At 41.0% G+C, this 17,819-nt stretch overlaps 1 protein-coding gene across 1 annotated transcript; it reads left to right on the top strand.

Annotated features, from left to right (window-relative positions):
• The first annotated feature begins 258 nt into the window (after positions 1 to 258).
• Positions 259 to 17,737, top strand: cntnap1 (contactin associated protein 1). Its single transcript, XM_053337735.1, has 24 exons — positions 259 to 390; positions 4,620 to 4,721; positions 5,407 to 5,600; positions 5,895 to 6,048; positions 6,428 to 6,631; positions 6,918 to 7,102; positions 7,210 to 7,359; positions 8,023 to 8,284; positions 8,457 to 8,606; positions 8,693 to 8,867; positions 9,341 to 9,447; positions 9,569 to 9,691; positions 10,049 to 10,252; positions 10,357 to 10,513; positions 10,600 to 10,727; positions 10,835 to 11,008; positions 11,134 to 11,352; positions 11,483 to 11,722; positions 11,809 to 12,048; positions 12,218 to 12,345; positions 12,761 to 12,854; positions 12,969 to 13,199; positions 13,293 to 13,337; positions 17,153 to 17,737. The coding sequence occupies exons 1-24, from the start codon at positions 330 to 332 to the stop codon at positions 17,350 to 17,352; spliced, it is 3,927 nt and encodes a 1,308-aa protein (XP_053193710.1). The 5' UTR covers positions 259 to 329; the 3' UTR covers positions 17,353 to 17,737.
• Positions 17,738 to 17,819: the final 82 nt, after the last annotated feature.

The following is a 17,819-nucleotide window of genomic DNA, read 5'->3' as shown; positions in this document are numbered from 1 at the left end:
ACGGAACCGAATCCCACGCTCACCTGGCCAACAAACACTCTGCTATTGATGCACATTTACAAATATGTGGAGCATAATGAGCAAGCCACATCATTACACGACGGCCATGTAAATAAAACAATTTAAAGGATATAAAAGAAGAAGTGCGCGCGCTCGGCGCCTGCATCCAATGCGCGTCCCCGCCCCGGTAGAGGCTGCCCGCCATCCCGGGAAGAGGAGTTGGAGCCGTGCGAGTTAAAGTTGGGCTAAAGGGGGGTGAGAGGATGCTGCAGAACAATCTACGATCTAATTAACATAGCCTATGCGGAGAAACGTGTCCTAAGTGAAGGATGACTTGCAAAATACTGAGCATATGCCTCTTATTTTTGGGTTTTCAACATTGCTCATCACGTAAGTCTTGTGAAACAGTAATTGTTAATCTGCTATCATTGCTAGAATATTATTAAAATATTTCAAGGTGTATATTCATGCATACTGTTTAGCGTCTGATAATATGCTTAAGAAAAAAGTTGCAGGATAACATTCGGTGATAAGTGGAAAATACCACTGGAGGACAAAATTCAACCTAAGGTTTTATTGAAGGGCAACACACGTTGCCATAAAAACAGGCAGCCTTCCAACACAAATCATTAAATGTCACTGCTTGTCTTAATTGTAATGCTATTTCAGTAATGTATTGTTTTTTGGGATCACACAAAAAAGTGCAGAAGCAAACAGCGTCGGTCCCGCAGAAGATGCGCACTGACCGGACTGTCTGCATTGCAGTGCTTTCTCTCAGCCACCACGCAAGTTTCTGCACCGTGTGGGTTAAACTCTTGCAGCACGATGCTCGAGTCTGTTATGTTGCTACTAATAGATGGATTTAAAAATCTTATTAACACTGTATGTCTTTGCTGAAAATCCGTTGAACATATTTTCAAATTGGCGGTCGAGAGAGTATGGCATTGCGTCCTAAACGGGACCAGCCCACTGCAGTACTTTTTGGGGAAGCCTGTGTTCCTGTCACTTGTCCATGAAACCCCGCATGCTGCACACGACGCGCAGGCATTCACTTGGCAGGGAAATCATTACCCGCTGCAAGATGAATTAAGCAGTCATATGGTGGATTTAGTTTGACAGAGGTGGGGCTGTGTTTGGGGCTAATATTTGGTTAGGGAAAGATGCAAGGTGCCTCATCTATCACAGCGCTTGTATGCATATAATACGTTTTATGTGTGATGTCAGTATCAGGTTGAGCACAGAGGAGCCGAACCGTTAATTAGCTCCCCAAAATGTATTTTATGACTCATTAGTTCTGACATCAGTGGCAGATTAGGGAGGAGGGATGGGCTGGCATGTCATGTGACTTTTGGATGCTGCAAATTACCATGAATTTAAGTTTGGGTATAGTCCAATATACCTGTCCTTCATTTTGGGGAGTCATAGAGCTCAGGCAGGGTCACAATATTGGATGTTACATATATTATGCCCCTTTCTGAGCTAAGTTCTTTTTCTGATGAAAATACTTTTGTGTTGATGTCTGACTAACTGTTGAATAAAAGAAGCTCTGTGACATAGCTTGCTTGAAATGAATTGTACCATTGTAACAGGAACAAAATGGAAGGATTTCAGTGGAGTGGAAGTTGTGGATGAATGTGGGGCTGGTTTGTAGAACTTCCTGTTGATGTATTTTTGCAGGCCAGGCCAACAGCCTATCTGCTCAATGGGTCTGCACAGTGGAGCTGTGCCAGATTAAAATGGTGCCTCAGATCCCAGGGCAGTGGACCAGCCTGGGGTGGGGCTGAGACTCAGTGAGATGCGTGTGTTTGAGTCTGTGTGTTTGAGGAGTTTTAGAGGGGATATTTGCATTGTGCAATATGTCATGGTTAGCTGCACAATTGGCATGAGACTGGTCCATGTGAGGGGAATTGAGAAAGAGAGGCAGGCTGCTGTGAGTGGAAATTTAGAGGCAAGCTGCAGTGAGTGGAAATTTAGCTGTTCTTTTCTTTTAGATTGAATAATGCTTCTAGTTGAGATTCAAATTTAAGTTTAAATATGATTCTGATGGGTGCATGTTTTGCATTTTATCCCAGGCAGTTTTCAGACACCACCCACTGTGAGGTCTGCCTGCTTATGAATAATTGAGTAAAAAGAACATGCTATATAGTTTTACCAGACCTTTGTGGTACGCTATGTTAGTATTACTTTTTTGTAATAATTTGAGTGGACATCAGCATGCAGTTGACATCTGCACATGTTCAGGGTTTCTGTTTCCGTCCCCTGCAGCCATGCATCATAAGGAAGAGGCAGGCAGAGGAGGTGCCTCTCTGCATACTGTATGTAACTGTAACTATGTGTCAGCCCAGACAGAGCAGCCTACACGCACAGCAGACTGATGATTCAGCAGGAGTGGTGTTAGACCTCTACGTAGCCACACAATTCCCCATCAACCCTTAATGATAAATGGAGAAAGAGACTTCTGGTCCATGTGGTGCAGAGAAGGGAGGGGGGATGCAGAATGAAGCAGAGAGGTGAAAACCTGGTGACTGGATGCTCTGCACAGGCCTCAGGTACACTTTAGCTACTGCAACATGACAACGCCCTCTTGGTTGGGAGCAGAGGGGGAGAGGTAGAGAGAGAGAGAGAGAGAGAGTAGTAAAAAATAGATAAATGATGAGTGAGTATATGAGATAATGGGATGCTGTGAGAGCAAGATAGAGTGTATGCTTTCTGGATTTCGGATGGAGTTAAAGGGAGAGGAGTCAGAGTAAGGGAAAGGAAGCAAGACGCTGAATCAGTAGGGGTGTAGAGTACGTGACAGTCTTGGCATAAGGAGGAGCTGAGCAGCATAGTGGCCTGAGTTAACCTGCTGTATCCCAGGATGCAGCAGGTTAACTCAAAGTCTAATTCCTCTTCTTTTACTTCTACTTCAAGGAATTAAAACAAATCAATACACCTTTAGCTATTACTGGCAAACAAAAAATAGCTTTGCTCTTGGAACTGCAGCGCAAAACTTATACATATTTTTGTTTGAATGGCCACTGGATCACTTGGAATGGCTCCACAGTACGGTAATGGAGTGATGCAGCAGAGATCTTTTATCGATCATTGGCAGCACAGTAGGGATCTCTGACCAAGATGGTGAGAAAGCTCTTAGTGGCAAAAGGGAGGCAGAAAGTCAAGGTCACGTTTCCCTTGCTCAGCATGTTTTTTCCATCTGAATGTGTAGAGTGTCCTTGCATGAAAGGTGACAGGACTCATGTGTCTAACTCATTCTTTCCAGATGAGGGAGAAAATGGTTTATTCATGCCGTACGTTGGCTAGTGTATGCTTCACTTGTCATGTAGTCTAAGGCAGTGGATGAAAGCTCCACTTCCTCATTCATATTTCTTCGCTGTAAGGATCTGATCTGATGACATAGTCTACTGTTCCTTTATAAAGTTACTGTATTTCAAAGCTGAGGCCATGCCGCCTTCATCTTCCTCCATCTGTGGCCTGCATACTAATTCTGCTAATGTGTCCTTTTTCCATCCACTGTTTACTACCTTTCCTTCTGTGCTCCATGACCCCTGTGTTTGTAACAACAGGGACTACAATGCCAGAGCTCCTGTGCACCTGTAAAGCCACCCACTTGGAGCTACTTTCATCAATATAATTTCAATATTTTAGTTGGTATAGTTGGTCGTGCACATTCGTTTTTTTTTTTGTATCTGCGTACATTAATATTCAATTAAAACCTAATCCATCTATATTTTTAGCCTCTATTCGTATTAAATCTCTGAGGATTATTAAAGAGCATATTTTGGCACTTAAAATGAGACAGTGTTTTTCTTGCAGTTTGAGGTCAGGCCATCACACATTTATCCTCAGCAGTGACACGAGCAAGATTAGGTAGAATTATGGTCAGTTTTAATAGCCGTGGGCCGTAGAGGGAGCCTGAGCAGATGGGTGATGGTCCTATCAGTCTCATAACCACATGCAGAATGGCAACTCACTGTTGCATAGCCACAGTCTCTCAGTTAGACTTCAGCATTTTCCCATGTGATTTTTCAAGAAATGACACAAGAATATACAAAGATGCTTAGTTGTGATGCTGCAACACTTTCATTCTGTCTCTGCAATACTAAAGAACAATATCCGGAGCTTTTTTCTACTCTTGAAATAGGGAGCAGGTGTTTGCCTGCATGAGATTTACACAGTGGCTGTTAGTGTCATATATTACAGCTAGTCTCATTCAACTGGTGTAGAAATGAAGATGCAAGGACGCTGCACTCTGTGAGTAGATGTCAGGATACTGAGTTAGATTTATATGCCTTGGTACACCCCCTCATAAAGTGGACTGTGCATTACTGTGGAATATGAATTCTTGACTTTGCTTTCTATATCCTGCAACTGACGGAAAGATCAAATTTCTTTTGCTACGCTGTGATTTCATTGAACCAACCAAATAAGTATTTTGTGTCATGGAGCACGTTGTAGCATCAAATTAAATTCCAAACAATCTTTTCTTGGCACGCTGGACAACTGTGCCACTCTTTGTTGTTCAGAAATTAAATGTTTTGAAAGAGATGTGGGAATGCTACATTATGAGAGATCCTTTTTAATACATTCTCATCTTGCTGTCTTTATTGTCACTACAGGAGACTGTGTTGATCCGCTGGTCTCTGGGCTCTATGCCTCCTCATTCCTGGCCTCCTCCCGATATAACTTTCTGTACTCTGCCAATTTTGCCAAATTATATGGTAAGTTTTTAATTGTTTTTCCACCATTTCACACCATTCACCTTACTGACTGTTCTAATAGCAGTCATTTTAACTTAAAACAGCAGGGGAAAATAATGAAATGAATGACTCTGTTCAATTTAGGTTTACCAATAAACCATGCTAGTGATCCAGCACACAATACAAGTATCCTTGTGCATTGGCATATCTCAATGGAATTGACATAGTATTCATTTTTTAAGAACACCTCCTTTAGAAGTCAAAATGGCAGCTGTGAGAAAAGCAATATTAAACTTGTACATAGAAAATGTCAGGGGACTCAAAACACTATATACTGCATAAAACATCTTCTTTCACGATACTAGGTAAATGAGGATTTTAAGATTACATGATGTCACAATTATATGACTGTGACTTTAGTTGAGAAGTCTGTTAGGTGATAGTTATCTAATAGGTATACGCATGTAGTAATTAGCTTCATTTGGCAAAGTCCATTAACTTTACACTGGAGAATCTGCCAAATTGCAAATGCTGGTCCAATCCCAAACATGGCAGTGTGATAGCTGATATTCACTTGCTTAGTAGAGTGTACTCAAGTTCAAAATGGTTGCCATAAGATTTAAGGCCAGTTGAGTTCACAATTGCATTCTTCATTTACACTGTATCTGTCATCTCCCACTCAAACACTCTTCTTTCTTCCCTTCAGGCAGCAGTGGCTGGTCCCCATCCACTAGGGACAGGCAGCCATGGCTACAGGTGGACCTAGGCAGGAAGTACCGACTGGTGGCCATTGCCACTCAGGGGACCTTCAACTCATATGACTGGGTCACCAAGTACACCCTCCTCTACGGAGACAGACCTGACTCCTGGACGCCGTACATCATGAACGGAGGCAATTCTGTAGGTGCTACTGAGGCAGAACGGTTCAAGTGGAGGGAAAAGGGCCATAACAGGGATGAGGCAGGGATTAACTAGTCAAGCCTAATCTTTATAGCCGATTCTGCTGTCCGTGGGTGTTCCATTATATTCATTTTCACTGGCACTGAAACAAAGACAGCACGGCATATTATCTCTCTCAACACTGACAGAGCTAATCTCATCATCAGTTCATCTCCAGTCTCTTAATAAGGCTTTAACACCATTGCAGCGACTCAATAACTCTCTCCCCTCTGTCTCTGTCTCATCTGTTTACAGACGATGCCTGGAAACTGGAATTATTATCAGGTGAAGAGGAATGTCTTCCATTACGCCTTTACTGCTAAACACATTCGTCTGTTGCCTCTGGCGTGGAATACAGAGAATGGAGGGAAGATCGGTGTGAGGCTGGAGCTGTTTGGCTGCGCTTATGGTAAAAATTACTGATGGACGATACGCGGGGATTTAGTGCCTCTGATTCACATCCAGGGACACTCTACAATCCCAGTGCTTAATCATATTTTGATGATGTGCCACAAAATCTAAGTGCAAAAAGTGCTTCAATATGTCCCCAGTTAATAAATAACTAAGGTCAGTATGACCAGAATCATATTAGGATCATCCTTCCCCACACACCTGGAGAGCTCCAGTAGATACTTATCCAGGCAGATAATTTGTAAAACCTCAATAAGTGCAACATATGACTGTATATAACCTAATTATGCACCTAATAGAACAACATGAGCAATATTTAAATTTAAACACTGTATTTTGGAAATCCTGAACCCTGAAAATTTGCTCCCTTTTTTCAGATTCGTATGTGCTACAGTACAACGGGGATGACTCAGTGGTCTACATGTACCCAGGAACGAGGGCCCGTACACTGCAGGACCACATTGCCATTAACTTCAAGACTCTGGAGCAGGATGGCCTGCTGTTACACAGTGAGGGGGTTCAAGGAGACCTCTTCACCCTGGAGCTGAAGAGAGGCCGTCTTTACTTGCACATCAGCCTTGGTACAACCTAAGTCTTTTGTTGGATAAATTCAGTTAAAATAATGGTAGGGATCTGGTTGTCGAGTTTTGAGTAAAGAACACATTGTCCTGTTTGACATCTGTCTCAAAAAGAAGCAGGCTTTTCTCAATTGGTAAATAATAATATTAAGCTGTACTGTTTGGCAAGGGATCTTAGAAATGGTGGTTAGATTATTGCCAGGAACCCTGCTTGAATTTCCTTTAAAAAGCATCTTATCTAATTTCTAAATCTAAAGAGCAGTCTTGTCTCATGTCTTCTGTTTTTCAGGGAGCAGCGTCATACACAAAGTTAATGGTCGAACTACATTAACTGCTGGCAGCCTTCTTGATAACCTACACTGGCACTATGTCACCATCAAGCGCTACGGTCGACAGGTGAACTTCACAGTGGACAGTCAAACAGTGACAGGCATCTGTAATGGAGAGTTTACCCACCTGGATCTGGATAATCAGGTACCTTAGCATCTGGGTTATAACCCCCTTTCATTAATTAAAGTAAATAAAAGTAAATATGGATTTGTGTTTTGGTTTAATGGGGGCATTTAATATCTGTCTCTTAGTTGTATGTGGGAGGAGTAATAGAGCAAAACTTGCCTCACCTCCCCACTACACCAAATTTCCGGGGCTGCCTGGAGAATGTCTTCATCAACGGCGTCAACATAATTGACATGGCTAAGAGAGAAGAACCTGAAATCCGCATTCCCCGAAAGGTAAGGCTTTCTACAAATGTGATTATCATTAGTAATTACAGTTAAACCTACAGAGAGGAGGTGAACCGAGTGGTTGACTGGTGAAAAACAAAGAACCTGGCCATGAAAGATCATTGTCAACTTCAGGATGACCACAGTCATATACCACTCCTCCTCAACAACAGGGCAATGGAGGTAGTCAACAGCTCCAACTTCCTGGGGGTACAGATATCAGACACTATGTTCTGGGCTCTTCAAACCGAAGCTCTTGTAAAGAGAGCACATCTCACCCCTCCCATCCTCACCACTTTCTACAGAGGCAGTATAGTGAACATACTGTCCAGCTGCATCTCTGTTTGGCTGGGAGCCTGCAGTCTCAGACTGGAAGTCCCTGCAGAGAGTGGTGAGGAGAGTTGGGACTTCACTTCCTCCCATCCAGGACATTGCACAAAAATGCTGTTTGACCAGAGTACAGACTCCTCCACCCCCATCATGGATGAGGTTTAGCAGCATTTATAGCAGAACAGCCAGATTTTGCAACAGCTTCTTCCCCGTAGCCATCAGATTATTGAATTCCTAGTAATCCCCCCACCTACGCACTCATACACTCACAATGGACAATTATACTTATGCAAATGTACAATATATGTATGTATTTTTCTGTTTGTTCTTTCTTCCCCTCAGAAAAAGATGCATTATGCCTGCCGTGACATTCTCCTCAAACCGATGACCTTTGCTGGGCCCAACAACTACCTCCAGGTGCCGGGTTTCTTCAGGAAGCCTAAAATGTTTGTCAAGTTTAAATTCCGCTCCTGGGACTACACAGGGCTGCTAATGTTCACTCGTTTTGCTGACGACTTGGGTGCCCTTGAGCTGGGCCTGAGCGAGGGACAGATTAACGTCACTATATTTCAGCCTGGCAAGAAGAAACTCCAGTTTGCTGCAGGTGGGCTTCAGCAATCTATGTCCTTGTCAGATATGACAGAAAAGATTGAATTGGAAGATTTTGGAACACAAAATGCCTTGTACTTCATAACACAGCATGATTGTGATGTATTGTGCATGTGATCTTTCTGATAGTAGAATCACTGCTTGACATGCTTGTTTCCACTCTTTAGGATACAGGCTTAATGATGGCTACTGGCACACGGTGGATTTAGCAGCCAGAGATAATCTGCTGACTCTCACAATTGACGAGGAGGAGGGCTCCCCTCTGAAGATTACCAACCCCTTCACAATTCGAACAGGGGACCGCTACTTTTTTGGGGGTGAGCTAATGACTTAAATAGTTGACAACTCCCAAAAATGATAAATTTTTACTGTTCATTTCATGCATTTGCCTTCCTGTACTTAGGTTGTCCGAAAACCAATAACACAATAAGGAAATGTGAGACCAAGCTGAATCGCTTCCATGGTTGCATGCAGCATATCTTCATCGACAATGAACAGCTTGATATCGACATTATTCTGCAACGACAGTGGGGGCGCTATGCTGAGCTGTTGTTAGGCACCTGTGGCATCACTGACAGGTATGTAAAATCATTTACAGTATTAATACAAAGCACATATGGCTGATTCAGTTGCATTGACAAAAAATGGCATCATGTTACAGACAATTAGCACTGCAAAATGATCCATCCTCTAATGCTGTTTGAGTCAAGCCATTAAAGTTACCAATTACTGTATGTACTCCCATCATAGTCCTATAATAATACACACATTCTCATAATGGTTGCTACACTGAATCATAGGCTCTTTTCTGGTGTTGTCACGTGATCCAGGATGATTATGGAGTATTTGGCACTGAATTGTAAGTGACATGGGATGTTTAGAGTTGAAAGCTTCACCACATAAACCTTATGTAAAGGCTCTCAACAAGACTCAAATATCCTAGAGAAAAGAGATGATGTAGAAGTGAAAGAAAATAGCACACTCTTATGTAAGCCTCTCGTTTCTTTTTTAACATCAAAATACTCAGTCTCAGTACCTATTTTGTCTACAGGTGTACTCCAAATCCATGTGAACATGAAGGCAGATGCATCCAGTCCTGGGATGACTTTATCTGTCTGTGTGAGAACACAGGCTACAAAGGAGAAGTGTGTCACATGTGTAAGTGTTTGGCTGATAATCTTATCACTTGAGCAAGTGTTTCTTTACAGTGAATTAGACCTGGCCAAGCTATATTTGTTCTCCAAGTAATAAGAAATTGATGATCTCTCTTCTCAAACAGCCGTTTATAAAGAGTCATGTGAGGCTTACAGACTCAGCGGAAAGTATTGGTCCGGAAACTATACCATCGATCCTGATCTCAGTGGACCGTTGAAACCATTTGAGGTGTACTGCAAAATGAAGTGTAAGTAATCACTGTGACTAATAAAAATACGCCTTTATCAGCAATTTGTTCTGAATGAGCTGTATCCACTGTGGGTTGTTCATTAAAAGTTGGAAAGCAAAGTGTCAGGTTATCAGTCCTTGTTTCAGTAATGAGTTGGGTGCTGAAATTTCATGGGAAATTAAAAGGGTTTATAAAACAAGACAGCTGTACATGTGTGTGTGTGTGTGTGTGTGTGTGTGTGTGTAAAAGTATGCATCTTTAGAACTGTGTCTAAGCTTATATTACTTTTCATTCTTTCATTTTTCTTGCATTATTATTCATCTTCCTGTTGAAAATTCACTGACCGTGACCTATATCTATCATACCTCTTTGCAGCGTACAAAGCTTGGACAGTGATTATGCATGACCGTGTGGAAGGTACCAAGGTGACTGGGAGTTCAATAGACCGGCCGTACATAGGAAATGTCAACTACTGGAACGCCTCCTGGGATGAAGTCACTGCCCTAGCAAATACTTCCATGTACTGTGAGCAGTGGATCGACTACTCCTGCTATAAGTCCCGCCTACTCAACACCCCCAGTGAGTGCGATTAGTCCATTTATTTATTTAGTAGTGTGCTGACAGAAAAACAAACAAGACATGAAACTTGAATGACACATTAACACACCTCTCAATATGTATAGATGGAAGACCTTTTGGTTACTGGATTGGTCGTAACAATGCGAGTCACTATTACTGGGGTGGAACCTTCAGAGAGGTCCAAAAGTGTGGCTGCACAGTCAACCAAACCTGCGTTGACTCGAAATTTCAATGCAACTGTGATGCAGACTATAGACAATGGTGAGAGAACACACACACGGAGCAGGCTTGTCTTGTGTGAGTGACACTGACATAAAGGTTTTAACATCCTCAATGTGGCTTTTCAGGTACTCAGATAAGGGCTACTTGGACTTTAGAGACCATCTGCCTGTGAGGAAGGTGGTGGTCGGGGACACCAACAGGACCGGCTCAGAAGCACAATTCACAGTTGGACCCCTCCGCTGTCATGGCGACAGTAAGCAAAAATATTATGGGTTGTGCTGATATATGTGCTCACACAGAAATATTTTGATGTGCTTGGTGGTTTTTTAAATATAAATAATATATCAATGTTTCCCACAGGAAATATCTGGAATACCATAGCTTTCACCAAGCCCACCTACATAACCTTCCCCGCCTTCAAGCCTGGCTCCAGTGCTGACATCTCCTTCCACTTCAAAACCTACCGTGATAACTGTGTCTTCTTGGAGAACTCTGATGACCACCTTCGAAACTTTATACGGATAGAGCTCAATAGTGAGTTTTGGCTCACCCGTTAGAAGGGAGCTGTTCTACTTGAACTTTAAAAAATTAGCCAGGAGATTTGAAGACTTCGTCTTTTATAACTCTTTTTCCTTTGTGTTTCTTCTCTCCTCTCCCAGGCACCCATAACCTTTTGTTTATATTCATGGTTGGTGATGGCATCCTTAATGTGACTCTAAACTCAAATGTGCCACTCAATGACAATGAGTGGCACTTTGTCCAGGCTGAAATCAATGTAAAGCTGGCCCGCATCAAGGTTGATTATCAGCCTTGGGCTGTCAGACGTTTCCCAGGTCAGACGTTTGTCACCATGAAGTTTACAAGTCCTCTGCTTGTAGGTGGGTTACCCAGTATGAACTTGGAAATTTGGAGTTTAAAGCTGGCATGGCATCCAGTAGATTTAATGTTTTCTCTTTAAACCTTGAATAAAGATGAACACCCACTAAATTAAATTATTTTTTATATTAGGCGCAGCCAACAAGACCCACAGACCTTTCTTAGGGTGTCTTCGAGGGTTACGGATGAATGGTGTTCCTCTGGATCTAGAGGGAAAAGTAAATGAAGAACAAGGTATAAGGAGGAACTGTACTGGACAATGTCTCAATGCTACCATACCATGTCGAAACAGTGGCCAGTGTATTGAGGGCTATGCTTCCTACACTTGTGACTGTAACAACACAGCCTTTGATGGTTTCTACTGCCATAAAGGTGAGTTCAGAAATGCTTCTCCTGACAAATTGCTTCCCTGACATAACCTGAACTAGATGTCTAATTTCCTAATACTCTTGTCCAAGATATTGGAGCCTACTTCGAGATCGGCTCTTGGCTGAGGTACAACATACGAAAAAAGCCCATATCAGACGAAGCAGCATGGGCCAACTGGATTGACCCGCATTACGACAACTTCAGCCTTGGCTACAATGACACAGCAGATGACATAGAGTTCAGTTTCAGCACTGTTCACACGCCAGCTGTGTTGCTTTACATCAGCTCCTTCGTCCAAGACTACATCGCTATCATCCTCAAGACTGACGGTAGGAGAAACTCAGAAACCATTTGTCTGAGAATGTAAAAGATGGCACTTTTAATTCACAGATTAGAAACTCAGTCTCTCAAATAGACTTGACCAGTAGTTGATACAATGCAGTTATTCTTAAAAACAGTATATGCTATAGATGTCTTTTGTTGTTTCTCTCCCCACAGGTAGCGTAGATCTGAGGTATAAGCTTGGACTCATAACACACAAATATCAGCTAACTCACCGAAACCTGGCAGATGGATACCCCCACTATGTCAACATCACCAGACACAACCGAACCATCAAAACACAGGTACATGATCTCACTACCTTCATATTGTAATCTCTGATTGGTGGTTTACGTTACTTTGAGTGAAATAATGCATGTCTTTTCTTCAACTACTTTTCCAAAATAAAGCCTTATTGTCTTTAAATTACAAGACAACTTTAATCAATGCATTTCCACACATTCCATACACAACACTCACTCCAAATTGTCCATGTACTGCAGCTGTGCTTTAGTTATTACTCACATTAATAATTGGACTCATGATTTTATCTGGATGCACTTCTTAAAATCTTTGCTATATACTTACACTTATACTTATATGTGTACAAATGTTTAATTTTTTATAATTACATCTTTATTACGGTCATTTAAATGTTTTTTAGTGCACCAGTTCCCTTCCTGTAAAGATGAGGTTTGAAACTTGTTTTGCTACCCACAGGTGGATTACATGGAGCCCATAGTGGAAAAGATAACCTTAGTGGAGGATGCCAGGTTTGACTCTCCAAAGTCCATGTTCATGGGCAGAGTGATGGGTAAAAGTCTTGTTTACCACTTGTTGATAAAAACATGTAATGCATTCATCATGCATTACCAATTTAAAGTAAGAACTCTCTTGATTTTTTTCTTGCTTGTGTGTGCTCATCCAGAGATTGGTGACATTGACTATGAGATCCAGAGGCATAACGCTCCAGGCTTCATAGGCTGCATATCCGGAGTAAGATACAACGTCTACGCCCCTCTTAAAGCCTTCTTCCGTCCAAATGAAACTGACCCTCCGGTAAAGACACAAGGCTACGTCTCTGAATCCAACTGTGGCGCCTTCCCTCCCATCCTGGGTTATGTACCATGGGAGGCAGATCCTTGGTTTACTAGCATAGGTGAGTCTATATATTCCATAATACTGTACATCAATTCATGTAGAGAATATTATTTGTGTTTGTCCTCTTATGTGTCTAACTCTGTCTTTTCAGAGTATTTATATATCCATGATGACCTAGGGCTGTTTTGGATAACAGGTAAGGTTATTGTTTTTTTCTGTATTTTAGTACTCTTTGATCAGATGTTGCCCTGAATACACAAATATCTGCCTTTATTGAACTGCTGCAAAAATAAGACCAGTGAAGTGATACTTAACAGATGATTTAGCAGATTATTCAGTTCATTTTGAAGCACTGCACTTCTCTCCCTTGTGTCTATTTTACGTCTATTTTATTTCCATCCTGCCCCAGATCACTCAAATCAGCCATTTTAAATTCTCTGTCCTTTTTTCTTTAAATCCTCTAATCCTAAATTAGAGCAGGGTTGTCAGATTCCAATGTAGGCTTTTGAGTCTTTAATCAAATGTTTGGCTGCAATCGCCAATTTATTACATCTGGGACAAAACCAAAGTACATACTAATTGAAATATAAACAGCTTGACATTTATAATGTACTGTTTTCATACTGAAGATCATCATTGATTCAATTCAGTTAATGTCATCTGTTAATGGAGTTTAGTATATGAGTAAAATGATTGTAAAAAACTATATGTAAACTATACTGTATATTGGGCTAATATTAAACAATTACATACACTTTTTACAATGAGTACAACTATGACAGTATTTAAAGCTGCTATTGTCATACTACTAACATAAAGTCCCAAAGTCGTATTACAAAGGCAAAAGCTCATTCACTCAAAAGCAAGAGATTATAACAATAAAGATAATTAAACTAGATACACTCAAAACTGAGTAAAAATGTATTTCATTTAATAATCTAAGATGATATTAAAATGTTATTGAGATGATTGAATCAAAGATAGCTTTCTATGCTGCTAGTCAAATAGCTTTGTTTTTAACTTTTTCATCATAGAGATCAATTCTGAGAGTCTGTCAATTTAGTATGATGCAACTGAGTCATCATATCAAAAATGCAAAAACAATAATGATTAGTTATATCGCTCCACACAGAAATGAGTATACAGTAGTAAAATAAGTTTTCACAGACAAGCAAGAAACTGAAGCTGAAATTAGTTTTTCTGTGGATTTCAATCAATGGATTTTTGGAAACCACCAGCATTTAATATATTTCTTCATCTATCTATATAATCCTCATGCTAACATTGCACATTATTACAAGAGGACATGTTGTGGAGTGAGCAGATGAACAGTCTGCAGCACAGTGTTACAGATGAAGGGAGACTCTAGAGTCTCGGGATTAAACTGCAGCACAGAGACTCCCTGCTCCAGCCCTGTCTGAGACCTTTACTGGATCAGCTATATTTAGTCTGTATGGGCCCAGCTTACTGTTCATCATTGATAGATGCTTCAGCTTAATAGATCATTTTGCTTCAGAGGTATTATGCTAATGTGGGACATCAGTGTGTCATTAAACATTAGTGCGCCATTCAGGCAACCTAACTATGGTCCCCCGGGTTATCATACATCATCCCTGTCCAGTATGCTGCCCAGAATAAGATTGAGAAATGATATCTATATTATTATTATTATTATTATCGTCATCTTGTTTTATATGTAGTTGATGATAGAAAATGATGGTGAACAAATTCAGGCAAATATACTGTACTTACAAACATTCACATAGGCTGCACATTTCACCAGTCTATTGCACAATGAACACAGTGACTGACAAACACATTAACCATGTGTTTGGACTGTGGAAGGAAATCGAAGAAAACACAGGGGAACATTAGAACTACACACAGAAAGGACCAGGCCTGAGGTCTTTGAACTCGTAGCTGTAAAACAACAGCTTGAATTACTCAAGCAATCATGCTACAAACACAAGCAATTCTGGTTGTGGTTGCCAGATGCTCAGAGGCAAAACAATTTTTATTTATTTTGTTTATTTTACATTAAAACTCACATTAGTAGCATCAGTTTGGTTGCCTTTTGCTGTCTGAGAACTATACAAGATCAAGATCAGGGGTTTTCTGTCCAATTGGCCTATGAGAAACTCACGCATGCCTTTATCACGAAGACGCTGAATTACTGCAATTTCCTCTTTATTCCCAATTCAAAAAAAGCAGCTTTAAAAGATTAGAGCTCATCTGTTTGGTCCTTGGAGACCTCCACTGGCTACAGTGGAAATACAAAGTCTACACACCCTTATGAAATTGCAGGTTTTTGAAACGTAAAGACAGAAATAAAAACGTGTTGCATCTTCCAACGAACAAAAAGAGAAGTTTTTTTCCCCAGAGAATAATAAAAAAGCTACAACACCCTGATTGAATAAGTCTGCATGTCTTTTCATAATGAGGGCTCAAGCTATGCCCAAAGTTAACCAATCACATTCAAAACCATGCCTGCTATCAATGATAGTGATTCAGATTAAAGCACAAAGACACATTCAGTCAGCCCAAACCACATAGGAGAATTTGTTAAGGTCAAGACAAAAGTCGAACTTTTCAGCCTTAATACCAAAAGATATGTTCGACATGCTCTGGGGTTGCTTCTCTTCAGCTGGGCTAGATGCTCTTGTCAAGACAGACCAGATTATGAGTAGCTCCAAATATCAATTTATTTTGGCACAAAACCAGCTGGCCTCTGTCAGATAGCTGGAGATAAAGAGGAATTTCACATTGCAACATGACAATGATCCAAAGCACACATCCAAGTTGACCAAGCCACGGCTTCAGAAAAAGGAAAATCAAAGTCTTGGAATGGCCCAGCCAGAGCACAGACCTCAATCACATTGAAAACATGTGCTAAGAAATAAGGAGTGCTGCACCCAGGAGATCTCTTCACAATTGGGCCTTTTTTGCAAAGAGGAGTGGGATACAATTCTAAAGTCAAGATGTGCAAAGTTTACAAAGACTTATTCACAAGGTCTTGCTGCTGTAATAAATGCAAAAGGTGCTTCCAAAAAGGTTCCTTGTTATGTCTGTCTTTACATTTAAAAAAACTGCAATTTCATAAGGGTGTGTAGACTTTGTATTTCCACTGTAGCCAGTGGAGGTCTCCAAGAACCAGACAGAGGAGCTCTAATCTTTTAAAGCTGCTTTTTGAATTGGGAATAAAGAGGAAATTGCAGTAATTCAGCGTCCTCATGATAAAGGCATGCATGAGTTTCTCATGGTCACTTTATATCTACTGTGCATGTTTCCAATTCTATTATGTATTCTCCTTAATGCATAAAGCTTTAATGACTTGGCTTTTCAGTTTATACCAGTATAGTATCCATTCAACCTACAAACCCAACAGGAAGCAGATCTTCTTGATGTCATGAGAGCCTAATCTGGTGTGATTGTATTCAGTATTTATTCACCAAAAGTCTAAAATAGTTTACCTGCTAATCCGAGACGTACATGTTAAAAACACGTTGAAAAGCCGAATAGTGTTTTTATTCAGTTTAGCAAAAAGTATTTTTTTTGCTAAAGCTGTTGTTATTGTTCCCTCTGCTGCTTTTTATACCTCTGCTTTTATTCGTTATTATTCTCTGTAAAGCACTTTGAACTGCATTTGTATGAAAAAGTGCTTTGCAAATAAACTTGATCATGAACAAAATAAATAAAAAAGACAAGAAGGAACTGGGTAGGATGAACGCTGATACAGTGGATGAACAGACAACTAAAAAGAGCCACTTAAGGAACTTGCCCTTCAATAATACAAAAACAAAGGAAAAATAATAATATAACTGGTCAAAATGTGTCAACATTAACTAGTCAGTTGTGGGATAGGAAGCACATAAGCAACCTCAATGCAATTTGCTGACAGGATGTAATGATATAGCACTCAAACGGTACCTGATCCTCATCAGTATTTCAAGGAGCACGTCTCTCCTTACAGTTGCGCAGTTTAACTCTGACTCTGCTATTTTTATCCTACAGTCATTGTTATCTTGGCGTTGCTGCTGCTCTTCGGAGGTCTGTACAGCATCTACATTTATGCGTACCAGCAGAAGGGCAGCTACCGCACCAATGAACCTAAGAACCTGGAGTCCCCGAGCAGCTCCAGGCCGCTGACCGAGACCCTGAGAAGAGAAAAAAAGAACCTTCCACAAATTGAAGAGGAGTTCAGGAGCGACTAACATCACAGGACCTATGGGACAGTGGGCGGGGTTTGTCTGTGGGCCAGGGAGAGAGAAACAGCATTTACAACCACAGATACCTATATTAAGTTTTTTTAACTCTTTTTTTTCTTTTTCTTTTCTTTTTTGGCTGGACCGCAACTGTGGGGCCAGCATGACTGAGTGATAAAGTTACACCATTGTTTGGCCAAAAGCAACCACTTCCTCTATCTGTTTCATATGAAAAGCCCTCCGCCAGAGTTTGACCTAGGTTTGTTTTTTGGCTGGACCGCAGGGACCAGCCCTATAAACGTGAATGTCTGTCCCTTTGGCTGATCAATGTGTAACTTAATCACTCACCTTGGCAAGTAGGTCTTATCTGCGGATGCACAGTATCTACGCAACACACCCGCTTCACTACACAGCCATGTGGTTCTGTTTTGGCATGAGCAGTGAGATAAATAGTGTTTGGGATCAGTAGGGGTGTC

This window comes from Scomber japonicus, chromosome 18, assembly GCF_027409825.1.
Source record: "Scomber japonicus isolate fScoJap1 chromosome 18, fScoJap1.pri, whole genome shotgun sequence".
Taxonomy (NCBI): Eukaryota; Metazoa; Chordata; class Actinopteri; order Scombriformes; family Scombridae; genus Scomber; species Scomber japonicus.
Note: the sequence above shows the minus strand (reverse complement) of the source record. Positions and strands in the feature narration are given on the sequence as shown.

What these genes read in the sequence shown, in the direction of transcription:
- cntnap1 (XM_053337735.1), top strand. Translation starts at nt 330, where the DNA reads ATGACTTGCAAAATACTGAGCATATGCCTCTTATTTTTGGGTTTTCAA. An exon ending in AAATCCGCATTCCCCGAAAG is followed by an intron (nt 7,360 to 8,022) that starts GTAAGGCTTTCT and finishes TCTTCCCCTCAG; the next exon opens with AAAAAGATGCATTATGCCTG. An exon ending in TATACGGATAGAGCTCAATA is followed by an intron (nt 11,009 to 11,133) that starts GTGAGTTTTGGC and finishes CTCCTCTCCCAG; the next exon opens with GCACCCATAACCTTTTGTTT.